The 17,640-nt window shown below is 47.1% G+C and overlaps 1 protein-coding gene across 1 annotated transcript; it reads right to left on the bottom strand.

Moving 5' to 3' along the window:
• Window positions 1-655: 655 nt before the first annotated feature.
• Window positions 656-16,459, bottom strand: LOC132383569 (SUMO-interacting motif-containing protein 1-like). Its single transcript, XM_059954712.1, has 2 exons — window positions 8,788-16,459; window positions 656-7,897 (listed from the first exon to the last, which is right to left on the bottom strand). The coding sequence occupies exon 1, from the start codon at window positions 16,457-16,459 to the stop codon at window positions 15,548-15,550; it is 912 nt and encodes a 303-aa protein (XP_059810695.1). The 3' UTR covers window positions 656-7,897; window positions 8,788-15,547.
• Window positions 16,460-17,640: the final 1,181 nt, after the last annotated feature.

The following is a 17,640-nucleotide window of genomic DNA, read 5'->3' as shown; positions in this document are numbered from 1 at the left end:
ATCTATCAACCTCTGCCTTTAATATACATAAAAACTTGGCCTCCACAGCTGCCTGTGGCAAAGAATTCCAAGATTCACCACTATCTATCTTAAGAAATCCCTCTCCTCATCTCAAAAGAGCAGATTCAAAAACAGGAGAGGTTTGGACCTGGGCAGTAAAAGGACCTGTCCTTGGGCATCAGAGATGAACCACCAAGGTATCCAGGACTGGACACAGGAATCACTTTGTATCTCTGCACCAAGGACCTACCCGATCCTTGAAATATCACCCCTCTCCCAACATCCAGCCCAGATTCAACATACATTGGGCATAGGTACATGTATCATACTTGATGAATTCCCAGATGATTCCCAGGGTGTGCGTTGCCTTTACTGGGTCTGTCCTGCTGGATGGATAGGTGGTTCCTAAGGAGTGCAATGAAAGAGACTGAAATATTGGGAATGAGGGATCTGTAATCAGCTGACAATGCAGGTGAGTAGCTGAAGATTCACCCAGGGAGGCTCTAGGCATCTGGTCTAGGCTGCAGGTTGCTGATGAGATCAGGAACAGGGTGATTAGCAAATGGAGAGTAGTCCTGCACAGGATGACTACCAGTGGTGAGGGATCACTTAGAGTGAGCAAGCAGCTCAATGAGGCATATATATCTCAATAGACTAATAATAATAATAACTTTATTTATAAAGCACGGTTCATACAGATGTAGTTCAAATGCTTTACAACGGGATAAAAGTACAAACATAAAAGTAAAAGACAAAAAGATGTTAGTTAAAAGCAAGATCTAATAAATCCTTTACTCCACTGAAATACTACATCAGACTTTACTTGCTTTCTATCAAATTTCAAGGAATTCAATCACTGCCTCCTAAGAATTTTGCATTTCAGACAGCATCTGTTGAAAAACAAAAGGGGCTACATTTTGAAACTGCTTCTCTTTGATCAGAGTCAGAATCAGGATTATAAGCAGTATGATATATGTCATGAAATTTGTTGTTTTTATTAGTCTTTATTATTTTTATCATTATGTATTTATTTCTTTTTATTTCTGGATAAAGCATGGAATCGGCACTTCCAGCCCTTCGAGCAGAGGCACCTAGCAACTCCCAGTAACCCTGACTTAACACTAATATAATCACAGGACAATTTACAATTAACCTACTAACTGGTACATCTTTGGACTGTGGGGCGAACCCAGAGCACCTGGAGGAAACCCACGCATTCCACAGGGAGGACAGACAGAGATTCCTTACAGAGCACACCAGGACTGAACTATGAACTTCAATGCTCTGAGCTGTAATAGTGTTGTACTAACCACTATGCTACCATGGCACCCAATTAGAAGAAGCGTTATATTACCAAAGTATTATCATATATTTTATTTATATTATTCTCTTTCCAAAATTCTCATCTGATCTGAGATTATCCAGAAGTTTCAGTTTTAGTTGAGATTTCTTTTTTCTCTTTGTATGTTAAGAGTGTAGTTTGTTCTTTCTCAGAATGGGAACATCACTGCCGGCTAATTCCTCCTTGGTTCTGAAACAAGCTTGAAAGTGAACCGTCAATTACGTTTCTATGGATTTGAGTCATATATGACCTACACAGAGTAAAGGGTGGAAATTGTCTTTGTTGAGAGGCATTTGGGAACCAGATGCATTTTATGAAGAAGGCAATTGTTTCCTCGACATTATTATTAATTAGTTCTTTTCCGATTAACAATATGAATTCATGTGCCACAGGAGGTCACAGGTCCAAGCCACTGAATTACTGAACTAATTGAACGATTAACGCCAAGTAGTAGTATTATTAGTAGTATTAGTATTGGTAGTATTTTTAGTACCAGTAGTGTAGAAGTGTAATCACTCAAGCTGAGTATGATGTTCTCCTAAACAGTTGTCTATTGATGGGTCTTCAATTGACTGTGGAGGCTGATCTGGGACTCCCTTATGGGGAATGCCTATGCGCGACATTGTTTAATGGGGAGGGCCACCACACAGTCCTCGACAGATCAGGGTCCGCATCCAGTGGCATGGAATGCAAGACAAATGGGAAACTTTCCCCGCTGCCGCTTTCGTCTGCCTTCACCGCCATTGTGATGTGTCATCCACTTCGACCAGCACTACCTTTGAGCTTTTGGTTGGATCACTCTTCCTTGGGAACATCCCCCTAGCCCTTACTGCCAGGGGTGACCCTACCAGGAGCTACGTGCCAGATGGCATCACTCTGGGGATCTCAGGAGCTCACAAGACTCTCCACCACGATCCTCAAAGAAGGTAAATGTAATAGCTGTGTCACTGGGTTAGAAAACACCCTGGTGCTGGGGAGAGAATGGGGGGGGGGGTGAGGACCGTTACACCTTTGAGATGGATTTGTTGTCTGTGCAAGGGATGACATATGTGATTAATACAGCCTCTCCAGGCACCACCACACATAATCACACTGTAACTATTGATCAGAGCTCAGAAACAGGACATTCAAACCAATATCCTTGAGATGGTGTTGATATTCTCACTGAGCTTCCAGCCTCATTGTTTTATACATAAGAGGTCAACACAATCTTCTATCTCCAGCTTAAATCCTATCCCCATTCCCATTCTCACATCTCGGTCCATGGCCTCCTCTTTTGTCACGATGAGGCCACCTTCAGAGTGGAGAAGAACCACCTCATATTCTGTCAAGGTAGCCTCCAGCCTGATGCCATGAATGTCAATTTCACCTTCTGGTAATTTTTTTCCCTCCCACTTCCCTTTTCTTCTATTTTCCACTCTGGCTGCTTACCTCATCTCCTCACCTGCCTTTCACCTCCCCCGGTGCCCATCCTTCTTCCCTTTCTCCCATGGTCCCCACTCCTCTTCTATCGGATTCCTTCCTCTCCAGCCCTTTACCTTTTCCACCCTCCTGACTTCAACTATCACCTTTTAGCTGGTCCTTCTTCCCCACCCCCCTCAGCTATTTTATTTTGGCATCTTCCCCCTTCTTTGCAGTCCTGAAGAAGCGCCTCGGCCCAAAATGTCGACTGTCTATCCATTTCCATAGATCCTGCCTGACCTGCTGAACTCCTCCAACATTTAGTGTGTGCTGCTTCTACCTCTATCTCTCCTTTGTGTACTAGCGACCATAATGTCATCCTTGCCAGTCTGGCATCGTCCCTGCCTGCGTTCTGATGTAGGGCACCAGGAACTTATCCAACAAGGGAGGGTTTAGAAGGGTGGTTTTGAACTTCCTTGTTCTGTAGAATGTACGAAGGAGTGAATAGATTTAGCGGTAACTCCAGGTGAAACTTTTGCTGTGTTATTTGTGGTTAGGATGAAGTCAGCACAACCTCCACCGAGTGGAAGGCACAGATTCGACAGCAGCTTTCAAAACCAAAGGGACAGCTATCTGAAAGAGAAAGAATACAGTGTTTCAGGAAATGAACTAGGAGAGCCAAACTGGTGGTGGCCTTGCTTTGGTCAGGTCAGTCATGGATGCTGCATCCTAACTGTCGATGCCTATGTGCAAGGCAGGGCAGTATGATATAGAGAAAAAACTGTTGCCCAAGCAGCAGGCTGATGTGTACCATCAGCTAAAGAGTTGCAGATTTCTGTTTTGTCGATTTTGGTACATTGGCCTTTATAAATCAAAGTATTGAGTATTAGAGTTGGAATGTAATGGTGCGGTTGTTTAAGACATTGGCGAGACCGAATTTGGAGTATTGTGTGCAGTTTTGGTCACCGAATTACAGGAAGGATATTAATAAGGTCGAAAGAGTGCAGAGAAGGTTTACAAGGATGTTGCCAGGACTTGAGAAACTGAGTTACAGAGAAAGGTTGAATAGGTTAGGACTTTATTCCCTGGAGTGTAGGAGAATGAAGGGTGATTTGATACAGGTGTATAAAATTATGATGGGTATAGACAGAGTGAATGCAAGCAGGCTTTTCCCACTAAGGCCAGGGGAGGAAAAAACCAGAGATCATGCGTTAAGGGTGAAGGGGGAAAAGTTTAAAGGGAACGTTGGGGGGGGGGGGCTTCTTCACGCAGAGAGTGGTGGGAGTGTGGAATGAGCTGCCAGATGAAGTGGTGAATGCGGGCTCACTTTTAACATTTAAGAAAATCTTGGACAGGTATATGGATGAGAGGGGTATGGAGGGATATGGCCCAGGTGCAGGTCAGTGGGACTAGGCAGAAAAATGGTTTGGCACAGCCAAGAAGGGTCAAAAGGCCTGTTTCTGTGCTGTAATGTTCTACGGTTCTATGTCTGCAAAGAATAAGAATTTCAGGTTGTATACTGTATACGTTCTCTGATATCATATTGAACCATTGAATCATTGAGTTCAGGACTTCCTTCCCTAGAATGGAGGACTGAGGGAAGATTTGCTAAAGGTATACATTAGATACAGTAAATGCAAGCAGGCTTGTTCTACAGAGTTTGAGTGAGACTACAATTAGAGGTCATGGGTTAAGGGTGAAAGGTGAAAAGTTTGAGGGGAACATGAGAGGGAATTTCTTCACTCAGAGGGTGGTGAGAGTGTGGAATGAGTTGCCAGTGCAAGTGGTGCATGCAGGTTCGATTTCAACATCTAAGAAGTTTGGATAGGTACACGAATGGGAGTGGTGTGGAAGGCTACAGTCTGGGTTCAGGTCAATGGACTAGGCAGCTTGATGGTTTGGCATGGACTAGATGGGCCAAAGGGCCTGCTTCTGTGCTGTGCTGTTCTTCCACTCTATGACTAATTATATTTACAGAAACGATATTCCTTTCCTTCTCTCCCCTTGCCCATAATGTGACCCATGTTCAAGCAGTAACCAAATCCCTCACAGCTAATCTCTCACCCCTCACCATCGCCTGGCAACCTGCACGTTTTCAAAATTTCAGCCATGTGCAAGCACTTTAAGAAAGGAGATCTCTTCCTGGCATGTCATAACGTTAGCACTTTTGCTTTATCCAAACACTGAAGAGTGATTCAGGTTGCAAAATGTGGCAAATGGCAAAATCCGCTATCCTTACCAACCTACTCTGAAGGGTAAATGATCAGCAGGCAACTAATAAATAAAATCACTGCATGGCCCCATCTCACATCAGCAATAGCCCTAAATTGCATTATATTGCAGAGTGCGAGGGCCAAGGAGATTTGTTTGTTGACCAAATATTTAGTGAATGTAATACAGACACTCTATAGATAAGACTGATCTGTAGGTACAAGTTAAGTATTGATGCATTTTTCCAGGTAGAGCCTCAGCCAACACCAGCTCGCTGCCCTTACCTACCCCACCCCCGCTAGCTTGGTCAACACAGCCCGTCTTGGCGGAGATCACCAGGGTCAACCCCACGGCAATTTACACAAGTCCAGCGATCCTCTGAGACCTGCCCTCCAACACTGCTGGCTCTGGCTTCAGGCATCAACTCCTGCAAAAATCCTCCCGAAAACTCTCAGTATTTCTCCTTTAAAATGTTGCTTAAAATCTACCTTGACAGCCAAGGTTTTAGACACTTGGCCTATGTGGCTTGGTGTTAAATTTTATCTGAAAGGACTTCCTGTGAAGTATCCTGGTATATTTCTCTCTGCTATAACTACTAAAATTCATGCTCTCAGTATTATGCATTTACTTATTGGCACATAATTATTCGTTCTTTTTGTATATTTGCACTGTTTATTGTTTGTCCGTGTTTGTGTGTAGTTTATCATTGATTTTATTGTATTTTACTTTGTTCTACAATGAATGCCTGTGAGAAAATTAATCTTAGGGTAGGTAGTATATGGTGACATACATACTTCGATAATAAATTTATCAAAATAATTGAAATTTAATTTAAATTTAAACTTTCAACTTTGATATATTTGCCATAATGGCAGCGTAGTGGTTAGCACAATACTTTATAGCACAGGCGATCCAGGTTCAATTCCTGCCTCTGCCTGTAAGGAGTTTGTTCTCGCTGTGACTGTGTGAGTTTCCACTAGGTGCTCCGGTTTCTGCCCACAGTCCAAAGACAGACCGGTTGCAGGTTAACTTGTCATTGTAAATTGTCCGTGATTAGGCTCATATTAGATAAAAAGGCCAGAAGGGCTTATTCCATGCTGTATCTCAATTAATTAATCTACCAATCAATAAATAAACAAACAAACAAACCAGGAGTGAAAATAACTTGAGTTTCTTATCCATACATCATACCAGTAAATATAGACTATTTTATCCATTTGTCAGGTCATCTTATGATACGCTGCAATAAAAATGAAAACAAGTATTTCTTCTTGTTGAAATGGTTGATCAGAAGGAGCCTGGGTCCAGTGGGAGAAGTCAAGAGAACATTTTTTATGCCACTGAGTAAGACAAAACTTTCGTCTTTCCTAATATTCCTTCTGGGTAGCCTCCAACCTGATGGCATGAGCATCAATTTCTCTAACTTCCGGTAATTTCTCCCCCACCTCTTCCTCTTCTGTTTTTTCCTATTCCCCATTCTGTTACCCCTTTTCTTCCCAACTCCCCAACACATCTGTCTGGTGTCCTTCCTCATTCCACTTGTCATGGTCCCCTGTCCTTTCAGCCCTTCAGATCTTCCACCTATCACCTCGCAGCTTCTTATTTTATGCCCCTTCTGAATTTAATTGAACTGACTTTATCATTTTCATCCTTCATATACAAGAGTAAAAATCTTTATGTTACATCTCTGTCTAAATGTGCAACGTGCAATTTATAGTAATTTATAACAAATAGTATGTGCAACAGGACATTCAATATAACATAAAAACACAGTTGTGTCAGCATGAGTTAAGCAGTCTGATGGCCTGGTGGAAGCTGTCCCAGAGCCTGTTGGTCCTGGCTTTTATGCTGCAGTACTGTTTCCCGGATGGTAGCAGCCGGTTGGGGTTGGGATGACTCAGGCCCTTTTTACACACCTGTCTTTGTAAACGTCCTGAATAGTGGAAAGTCAATCCATCTCCCCCTTCGTCTGGTTTCACCTATCACTTGGCAGCATGTGTTCCTCCCCCACCCCACCTCTTTCCCCTTCTTTTCCAGTCATGATGAAGATTTATTGCCCGTAACTCCAACAGTTTATTCCTCCCCATTGTAGCTGTCTGACCTGCAGAGTTCCTCCAGCATTTTGTGCACGCATTACTCTGGATTTCCAGCATCTGCAGAATCTCTCGTTTTTATACTTTACTCTTTCAAGTTTATGGTACTTCACAAGCATTTATCTGGGTTTAACATAGAAAAAAATTTGGCAGGAAGACATTGCAATGACTTCTAGAAAACAGTAGTCCCAAATCAATCCTGTGAATTGGAAACCATTTTGGCAACTGAAGGGAATAAATCCAGTAACACTTCATTCATGTGCCCCCTTGACTCATTCTGTTATCATTTACCAGTGGACATAAATTTGCCTCAGGGCCCCAACAGCATGCAACTTACTTGAATAACACAGTCAAAAAAGGAAAGAATCTACTGTACAATGTGTCAATTCTTTTGAATGATCTGTCCACTTACTCCTCAGCTTTCCCCATATCCCAGCAAATGTCTTCATGCTTTGGATGTTGTTGTTCCTTTCCGCATCGTGTGGAGCACCCTTGCCAATTCGTTAGCGTTTCTGTTTTTAACGAGGCCGAGTTGCTAGTTCGACAATCAACCAGCACGGATGGAAAGCGTACAAGGAGCTGCCAGATTCGAACCTGGGATGAAGTCTGGTGCGGATGTCACTACACCGCCAGCCGGTTAAGCTTAGGACGTGAATACAAATAATGCACAGCATTCAGCCCATCTGCTCATTGCTGTTACTTTTGTTCAATTCAAGTCTCTTCACACAAACTTTTCTTTCTAGCTTCCTGTGGTGCCCTTAAAGTGATTAACTTAATTACCTCGTCCAGATTTGTAGTAATGAGCTCCAAGCTGTGCTTCTGCATGGCTAAAGGTGTACTGCTGCTTTCCCTAATGAATATAAGACCAGAAGAGATAGGAACAGAATTAGTCCTTTTGGCTCATCAAGTCTGCTCCACCATTTCATTGTGGCTGATCCATTTTCCTTCTCAGCCCCAGTCTCCTGCCTTTTCCCCATATCCTTTCGTGTCCTGACTAATCAAGAACCTGTCAACCTCTGCCTTAAATATACTCAATGACTTGGCCTCCACAGCGGCCTGTGGCAACAAATTCCACAGATTCACCACTCTCCGGCTAAAGAAACCCCTCCTCATCTCCATTCTAAATGTACACCCCTCTATTCTGAGGCTGTGTTTTCTGGTCTCGGACTCCTCCACCATAGGAAACATCCTCTCTAAATCCACTCTGTGAAGACATTTCAACATTCGATAGGTTTCAGTGAGTTACCTTTCATTCTTTGATGGCCCAAAGCCATCAAACGCTCCTCATATGACAAGCCCTTCAAACCCTGTATAATTTTCATGAATGCCCTCTGAACCCAAAACTGCTCACAATACTCCAAGTGTGGCCTCACCAGTGTTTTATAAAGTCTGTCTCTAAATTCCTGGGCTCTCGTTGAGATCGTTTCCACAAAGGGAAGTCTGTCTCCGCACCTACCATACCAAGTTTTGTCATAGTCATCAAAACCTTGATCAGTTCTTCTTTCAACCTTCCACTTTATTGAGAAAAGAACACCAAGAATTTAATCCTTTCTGATGGCTATCAACCCTGAGTTCTGGTACAGCCCATATACATCTTTATGTTCCATCTCGCATGTTTAATATCCTATTTTAATATGTAGTTTATGAAAGTAGTCTAAGAGTGATATTATCAAAGTTCAACAGAAGGTTAACAAACTGTATTCTGAAAATGTTTTATTTCCTCTCTTTTGCCTGCATTACCTTTTTTGGGTATTTGTGTATCATAAAATTGGCAAGTTCCTCCACCAGGTTTCCCTACACAGGAGTTTCCAACCTGGGGTCCTTCAACCTCTTGCTGGTTGGTATTTGTCCGTGGCATAAACACTTCTGGGATCCTCTGCCCTGCAGTGTTTTAACTTTCAGTGCTGATTTCACAGGCCTATTGATCTTGACCACAACATATCGTCTCTCAGTCGGGGATTATGCTTGTAAAACTTTCATACATCAGCATTAACCCCTATGATCATGGTTCAAAGGTAGTAGTTGATGGGAAAGCACTCTCAGTATATGTGTGATAATAAAATATTCTGCATAGGTAAACATCTTTGCACCATTCACTAACTTGACTTTCACACAAAGATTGGAAAATTGAAATTATGGAGGCTGATAAAAATATAGTTCTGACATAACGTAAAAGACCGGAGGGCATTTTAATTCCCATTCTCATTCCGACATGTTGCTCCATGGCCTCCTCTACTATCAAGATAAGGCCATCCTCAGGGTGGAAGAGCAACACCTTTGATTCTACCCCCACCGCTCTTCATCTATTCCCCGCCCTGGCCTTTTAACTCCTCTCACCTGCCTACCTCCTCTCCCTAGGTCCGCACATCATTCCCTTTCTCCTATGGTTCACTCTCCTCTCCTATCAGATTCCTTCCTCTCCAGCCCTTTGTCTTTCCAATCCTCCTGGCTTCACCCATCACTTTCCAGCTATCCTTCTTCTCTTCTCCCAAGCTTCTTATTCTGATATCTTCCTTTTCACTCCTGAAGAAGAGTCTCGGCCGAAACGTCGACTGTTCATTTCTATTCAAGCTGACTGACCTGCTAAATTCCTACAGCATTTTGTGTGTATTGCTTTGGATTTCCAGCAACTGCAGAGGTTCTGGTATTTATGGAGGGCATTCTGAAGAGCTGCATCATAGCCTGAACTGGAGCCTCCAATGCACAGGATGACACGAGGCTGCAGAAGATTGTAGACTCAGCTGGCTTCACCATGGCTACAAACAGGATTCACCAGGATGCTGCCTGGATAAGACAGGGTGCAGAGGAGATTTACCAGGATGCTGATTGGATTAGAGAGGGTGCAGAAAAGTTTCACAAGGATGCTGCATCTATTAGAAAGGGTGCAGAGGAGATTCACCAGAATGTTGACTGGATTGGAGAGGGTGCAGAGGAGATACACTAGGATGCTATCTGGATTAGAGAGGGTGCAGAGGAGATTCACCAGGATGTTGCCTGGATTAGAGAGGGCGCAGAGGAGATTCACCAGGATGCTACCTGGATCAGAGAGGGCGCAGAGGAGACTCACAAGGATGCTGCCTGGATTAGAGAGGGTGCAGAGGAGATTTACCAGGATGCTGATTGGATTAGAGAGGGTGCAGAAAAGTTTCACAAGGATGCTGCATCTATTAGAAAGGGTGCAGAGGAGATTCACCAGAATGTTGACAGGATTGGAGAGGGTGCAGAGGAGATTCACCAGGATGCTGCCTGGATTAGAGAGGGTGCAGAGGAGATTCACCGGGATGCTGTCTGGATTAGAGAGGGTGCAGAGGAGATTCACAAGGACGCTGTCTGGATGAGAGAGGGTGCAGAGGAGATTCACCGGGATGCTGCCTGGATTAGAGAGGGCGCAGAGGAGATTCACCAGGATGCTGCCTGGATTAGAGAGGGTGCAGAGGAGATTCACCAGGATGCTGCCTAGATTAGAGAGGGTGCAGAGGAGATTCACCAGGATGCTGCCTGGATTAGAGAGGGTGCAGAGGAGATTTACTAGAATGCTGCCTGGATTAGAGAGGGTCCAGAGGAGATTCACCAGGATGATATCTGAATTAGAGAGGGTGAAGAGGAGATACACCCGGATGCTATCTGGATTAGAGACGGTGCAGAGGAGATTCAGCAGGATGCTACCTGGATTAGAAAGGGAGAAGAGGAGATTCATCAGGATGCTGGCTGGACTAGAGAAGGTGAAGAGGATATTCTCCAGGATGCTGGGTGGAATAGACAGTGTGCAGAGGAGATTTACCAGGATGCTGCCTGGATTAGAGAGGGTGCAGAGGAGCTTTACCAGGATGTTGCTTCGATTACAGAGGGTGCAGAGGAGATTCAGCAGGATGCTGCCTGGATTAGAGAGGGTGCAGAGGAGATTCACCAGCATGCTGGCTGGAATAGAGAGGGTGCAGAGGAGATTTACCAGAATGCTGCCTGAATTAGAGAGGGTGCAGAGGAGATTCACCAGGATGCTGCCTGGATTAGAGAGGGTGAAGAGGAGATTCACCAGGATGCTGCCTGGATCAGAGAGCGCGCAGAGGAGATTCACCAGAATGCTGCCTGAATTAGAGAGGGTGCAGAGGAGATTCACCAGGATGCTGCCTGGATTAGAGAGGGTGCAGAGGAGATTCACCAGGATGCTGCCTGGATTAGAAAGGGTGCAGAGGAGATTCACCGGCATGCTTGCTGGATTAGAGAGGGCGCAGAGGAGATTCACCAGGATGCTGCCTGGATTAGAGAGGGTGCTGAGGAGATTCACCAGGATGCTGCCTGGATTAGAAAGGGTGCAGAGGAGATTCACCGGCATGCTTGCTGGATTAGAGAGGGCGCAGAGGAGATTTAGCAGGATTCTGCCTGGATTAGAGAGGGTGCAGAGGAGACTCACCAGGATTCTGCATGGATTAGAGAGGCTGCAGAGGAGATTCACCAGGATGCTGCCTGGATTAGAGAGGCTGCAGAGGAGATTTACCAGGATGCTGCCTGGATTAGAGAGGCTGCAGAGGAGATTCACCAGGATGCTGCCTGGATTAGAAAGGGTGCAGAGGAGATTCACCGGCATGCTTGCTGGATTAGAGAGGGCGCAGAGGAGATTCACCAGGATGCTGCCTGGATTAGAGAGGGTGCTGAGGAGATTCACCAGGATGCTGCCTGGATTAGAAAGGGTGCAGAGGAGATTCACCGGCATGCTTGCTGGATTAGAGAGGGCGCAGAGGAGATTTAGCAGGATTCTGCCTGGATTAGAGAGGGTGCAGAGGAGACTCACCAGGATTCTGCATGGATTAGAGAGGCTGCAGAGGAGATTCACCAGGATGCTGCCTGGATTAGAGAGGCTGCAGAGGAGATTTACCAGGATGCTGCCTGGATTAGAGAGGGGGCAGAGGAGGTTTACTAGGATGCTACCTGGTTTAGAGAGGGTGCAGAGCAGATTCACAAGGATGGTGCCTGGATTAGATAGGGTGTAGAGGAGATTCACAACCATGCTGCCTGCATTAGAGAGGGTGCAGAGGAGATTCACCAGCATGCTGGCTGGATTAGAGAGGGTGCAGAGGAAATTTACCAGGATGCTGCCTGGATTAGAGAGGGTGCAGAGGAGATTCACCGGGATGCTGTCTGGATTAGAGAGGATGCAGAGGAGAACCTCCAGGATGCTGCCTGGATTACAGAGGGTGCAGAGGAGATTCACCCAAATGCTGCCTGGATTAGAGAGCGCGCAGAGGAGATTCACCCAAATGCCGCCTGGATTAGAGAGGGTGCAGAGGAGATTTACAAGGATGCTGCCTGAATTAGAGAGGGTGCTGAGGAGATTCACCAGGATGCTGCCTGGATTAGAGAGGGTGCAGAGGAGATTCACCCAAATGCTGCCTGGATTAGAGAGCGCGCAGAGGAGATTCACCCGAATGCCGCCTGGATTAGAGAGGGTGCAGAGGAGATTTACAAGGATGCTGCCTGAATTAGAGAGGGTGCTGAGGAGATTCACCAGGATGCTGCCTGGATTAGAGAGGGTGCAAAGGAGATTCACCAGGTTGCTGCCTGGATTAGAGAGGGTGCAGAGGAGATTCACCAGGATGCTGCCTGGATTAGAGAGGGTGCAGAGGAGATTCACCAGGTTGCTGCCTGGATTAGAGAGGGTGCAGAGGAGATTCACCAGGTTGCTGCCTGGATTAGAGAGGGCGCAGAGGAGAATCACCAGGATGCTGCCTGGATTAGAAAGGGTGCAGAGGAGATTCACCGGCATGCTGGCTGGATTAGAGAGGGTGCAGAGGAGATTCACCAGGATTCTGGCTGTAATAGAGAGGGCGCAGAGGAGATTCACCAGGAGACTGCCTGCATTAGAGAGGGTGCAGAGGAGATTGACCAGGATGCTGTCTGGATTAGAGAGGGTGCAGTGGAGATTCACCAGAATACTGCCTGGATTAGAGAGCGCACAGAGGAGATTTACCAGCATGCTGGCTGGATTAGAGAGGGAGCAGATGCGGTTCAACAGGATGCTGGATAGATTAAATATGGCGCAGAGGAGATTCACCAGGATGCTGGCTGGATTAGAGAGGGTGCAGAGGAGATTCTCCAGGATGCTGACTGGATTAGAGAGGGAGCAGAGAAGATTTACCAGGATGCTGAATGGATTAGAGAGGGCGCAGGGGAGATTCACCAGCATGCTGGCTGGATTAGAGATGGTGTAGAGGAGATTCACTAGGATGCTGCCTGGATTAGAGAGGGGGCCGAGGAGTTTCACCTGCATGCTGGCTGGATTAGAGAGGGCGCAGAGGAGATTCACTAGGATGCTATCCGGATTAGAGAGGGTGCAGAGGAGATTCACCAGGATTCTGCATGGATTAGAGAGGCTGCAGAGGAGATTCACCAGGATGCTGCCTGGATTAGAGAGGGGGCAGAGGAGGTTTACTAGGATGCTACCTGGATTAGATAGGGTGCAGAGCAGATTCACAAGGATGGTGCCTGGATTAGACAGGGTGCAGTGGAGATTCACAACCATGCTGCCTGCATTAGAGAGGGTGCAGAGGAGATTCTCCAGGATGCTGACTGGATTAGAGAGGGTGCAGAAGAGATTCAGCAGGATGCTTCTGGATTAGAGAGGGTGCAGAGGAGATTCACCAGAATGCTGCCTAGATTAGAGAGGGTGCAGAGGTGATTCACCAGAATGCTGCCTGAATTAGAGAGCGCACAGTGGAGATTTACCAGGATGCTGCCTGGATTAGAGAGGGTGCAGAAAAGTTTCACAAGGATGCTGCATCTATTAGAAAGGGTGCAGAGGAGACTCACCAGAATGCTGTCTAGTTTAGAGAGGATGCAGAGGAGAATCACCAGGAGGCTGCCTGGATTAGACAGGGCGCAGAGGAGATTCACCAGGATGCTGCCTGGATAAGAGAGGACACAGAAGTGATTCAGCAGGATGCTGCCGGGATTTGAGAGGGTGCAGAGGAGATTCACCAGGATGCTGGCTGGATTAGAGAGGGTGAAGAGGAGATTCACCAGCATGCTGGCTGGATTAGAGATGGTGTAGAGGAGATTCACTAGGATGCTGTCTGGATTAGAGAGGGGGCCGAGGAGTTTCACCTGCATGCTGGCTGGATTAGAGAGGGCGCAGAGGAGATTCACTAGGATGCTATCCGGATTAGAGAGGGTGCAGAGGAGATTCACCAGGATTCTGCATGGATTAGAGAGGCTGCAGAGGAGATTCACCAGGATGCTGCCTGGTTTAGAGAGGGTGCAGAGGAGATTCACCAGGATGCTGCCTGGATTAGAGAGGGTGCAGAGCAGATTCACAAGGATGGTGCCTGGATTAGATAGGGTGCAGAGGAGATTCACAAGGATGCTGCCTGGATTAGACAGGATGCAGTGGAGATTCACAACCATGCTGCCTGCATTAGAGAGGGTGCAGAGGAGATTCTCCAGGATGCTGACTGGATTAGAGAGGGTGCAGAAGAGATTCAGCAGGATGCTGCCTGGATTAGAGAGGGTGCAGAGGAGATTCACCAGGATGCTGCCTGGATTAGAGAGGGTGCAGAGGAGATTTACTAGAATGCTGCCTGGATTAGAGAGAGTGCAGAGGAGATTCACCAGGATGATATCTGAATTAGAGAGGGTGAAGAGGAGATACACCAGGATGCTATCTGGATTAGAGACGGTGCAGAGGAGATTCAGCAGGATGCTACCTGGATTAGAAAGGGAGAAGAGGAGATTCATCAGGATGCTGGCTGGACTAGAGAGGGTACAGAAGAGATTTACTAGAATGCTGACTGGATTAGAGAGGGTGCAGAGGAGATTCCCCAGGATGCTGCCTGGATTAGAGAGGGTGCAGAAGAGATTCACCAGGATGCAGCCTGGATTAGAGAGGGTGCAGAGGAGATTCACCAGAATGGTGGCTAGAACAGAGAGGATGCAGAGGAGATTGACCAGAATGCTGCCTGGATTAGAGAGGGTGCAGAGGAGATTCACCAGGATGTTGCCGGGATTTGAGAGGGTGCAGAGGAGATTCTCCAGGATGCTGACTGGATTGGAGAGGGTGCAGAGGAGATTCACCAGGATGCTGCCTGGATTAGAGAGGGCGCAGAGGAGATTCACCAGGATGCTGACTGGATTAGAGAGGGTGCAGAGGAGATTCACCAGCATGCTGGCTGGATTAGAGATGGTGTAGAGGAGATTCACCAGCATGCTGGCTGGAATAAAGTGGGTGCAGAGGAGATTCTCCAGGATGCTGCCTGGATCAGAGAGCGCGCAGAGGAGATTCACCAGAATGCTGCCTGGATTAGAGAGGGTGCAGAGGAGATTCACCAGGATGCTGCCTGGATTAGAGAGGGTGCAGAGGAGATTCAACAGCATGCTGGCTGGATTAGAGAGGGTGCAGAGGAGATTTACCAGGATGCTGCCTGGATTAGAGAGGGTGCAGAGGAGATTTACCAGGATACTGCCTGGATTTGTGAGGGTGCAGAGGAGCTTTACCAAGATGTTGCTTGGATTAGAGGGTGCAGCGGAGATTCAGCAGGATGCTACCTGGATTAGAGAGGGTGCAGAGGAGATTCACCAGGATGCTGCCTGGATCAGAGAGCGTGCAGAGGAGATTCACCAGAATGCTGCCTGGATTAGAGAGGGTGCTGAGGAGATTCACCAGGATGGTGGCTAGAACAGAGAAGGTGCTGAGGAGATTTACCAGGATGCTACCTGGATAAGAGAGGGTGCAGAGGAGATTCAGCAGTATGCTGCCTGGATTAGAGAAGGTGCAGAGGATATTAACCAGGATGCTGCCTGGATTAGAGAGGGCGCAGAGGAGATTCACCAGGATGCTGCCTGGATTAGACAGGGTACAGAAGAGATTCACCAGGATGCGACCGGGATTAGAGAGGGTGCAGAGGAGATTCCCCATGATGCTGCCTGGATTAGAGAGGATGCAGTGGAGATTCACAACCATGCTGCCTGCATTAGAGAGGGTGGAGAGGAGATTCACCAGGATGCTGCCTGGATTAGAGAGGGTGCAGAGGAGATTCACCAGGAAGCTGCCTGGATTAGAGAGGGTGCAGAGGAGATTCAACAGGATGCTGCCTGAATTAGAGAGGGCGCAGAGGAGATTCAACAGGATGCTGCCTGAATTAGAGAGGGTGCAGAGGAGATTCACCAGGATGCTGCCTGGATTAGAGAGGGTGCAGAGGAGATTCACCAGGATTCTGGCTGGATTAGAGAGGGTGCAGAGGAGACTCACCAGGAGACTGCCTGGATCTGAGAGGGTGCAGTGGAGATTCACCAGAATACTGCCTGGATTAGAGAGCGCACAGAGGAGATTTACCAGAATGCTGCATGGATTAGAGAGGGTGCAGAGGAGATTTACCAGGATGCTGCCTGGATTAGAGAGGGTGCAGAGGAAATTCATCAGCATGCTGGCTGGATTAGAGAGGGTGCAGTGGAGATTCACCAGAATACTGCCTGGATTAGAGAGCGCACAGAGGAGATTCACCAGGATGCTGCCTGGATTAGAGGGGGTGCAGATGCAGTTCAACAGGATGCTGGATGGATTAAAGATGGCGCAGAGGAGATTCACCAGGATGCTGCCTGGATTAGAGAGGGTGCAGAAGTGATTCAGCAGGATGTTGCCGGGATTTGAGAGGGTGCAGAGGAGATTCTCCAGGATGCTGACTGGATTGGAGAGGGTGCAGAGGAGATTCACCAGGATGCTGCCTGGATTAGAGAGGGCGCAGAGGAGATTCACCAGGATGCTGACTGGATTAGAGAGGGTGCAGAGGAGATTCACCAGCATGCTGGCTGGATTAGAGATGGTGTAGAGGAGATTCACCAGCATGCTGGCTGGAATAAAGTGGGTGCAGAGGAGATTCTCCAGGATGCTGCCTGGATCAGAGAGCGCGCAGAGGAGATTCACCAGAATGCTGCCTGGATTAGAGAGGGTGCAGAGGAGATTCACCAGGATGCTGCCTGGATTAGAGAGGGTGCAGAGGAGATTCAACAGCATGCTGGCTGGATTAGAGAGGGTGCAGAGGAGATTTACCAGGATTCTGCCTGGATTAGAGAGGGCACAGAGGAGATACACCAGGATTCTGGCTGGAATAGTGAGGGTGCAGAGGAGATTTACCAGGATACTGCCTGGATTTGTGAGGGTGCAGAGGAGCTTTACCAAGATGTTGCTTGGATTAGAGGGTGCAGCGGAGATTCAGCAGGATGCTACCTGGATTAGAGAGGGTGCTGAGGAGATTCACCAGGATGGTGGCTAGAACAGAGAAGGTGCTGAGGAGATTTACCAGGATGCTACCTGGATAAGAGAGGGTGCAGAGGAGATTCAGCAGTATGCTGCCTGGATTAGAGAAGGTGCAGAGGATATTAACCAGGATGCTGCCTGGATTAGAGAGGGCGCAGAGGAGATTCACCAGGATGCTGCCTGGATTAGACAGGGTACAGAAGAGATTCACCAGGATGCGACCGGGATTAGAGAGGGTGCAGAGGAGATTCCCCATGATGCTGCCTGGATTAGAGAGGGTGCAGAGGAGATTCACCAGGAAGCTGCCTGGATTAGACAGGATGCAGTGGAGATTCACAACCATGCTGCCT

Source organism: Hypanus sabinus, chromosome 30 (genome assembly GCF_030144855.1).
Source record: "Hypanus sabinus isolate sHypSab1 chromosome 30, sHypSab1.hap1, whole genome shotgun sequence".
Lineage (NCBI taxonomy): Eukaryota > Metazoa > Chordata > Chondrichthyes > Myliobatiformes > Dasyatidae > Hypanus > Hypanus sabinus.
Note: the sequence above shows the minus strand (reverse complement) of the source record. Positions and strands in the feature narration are given on the sequence as shown.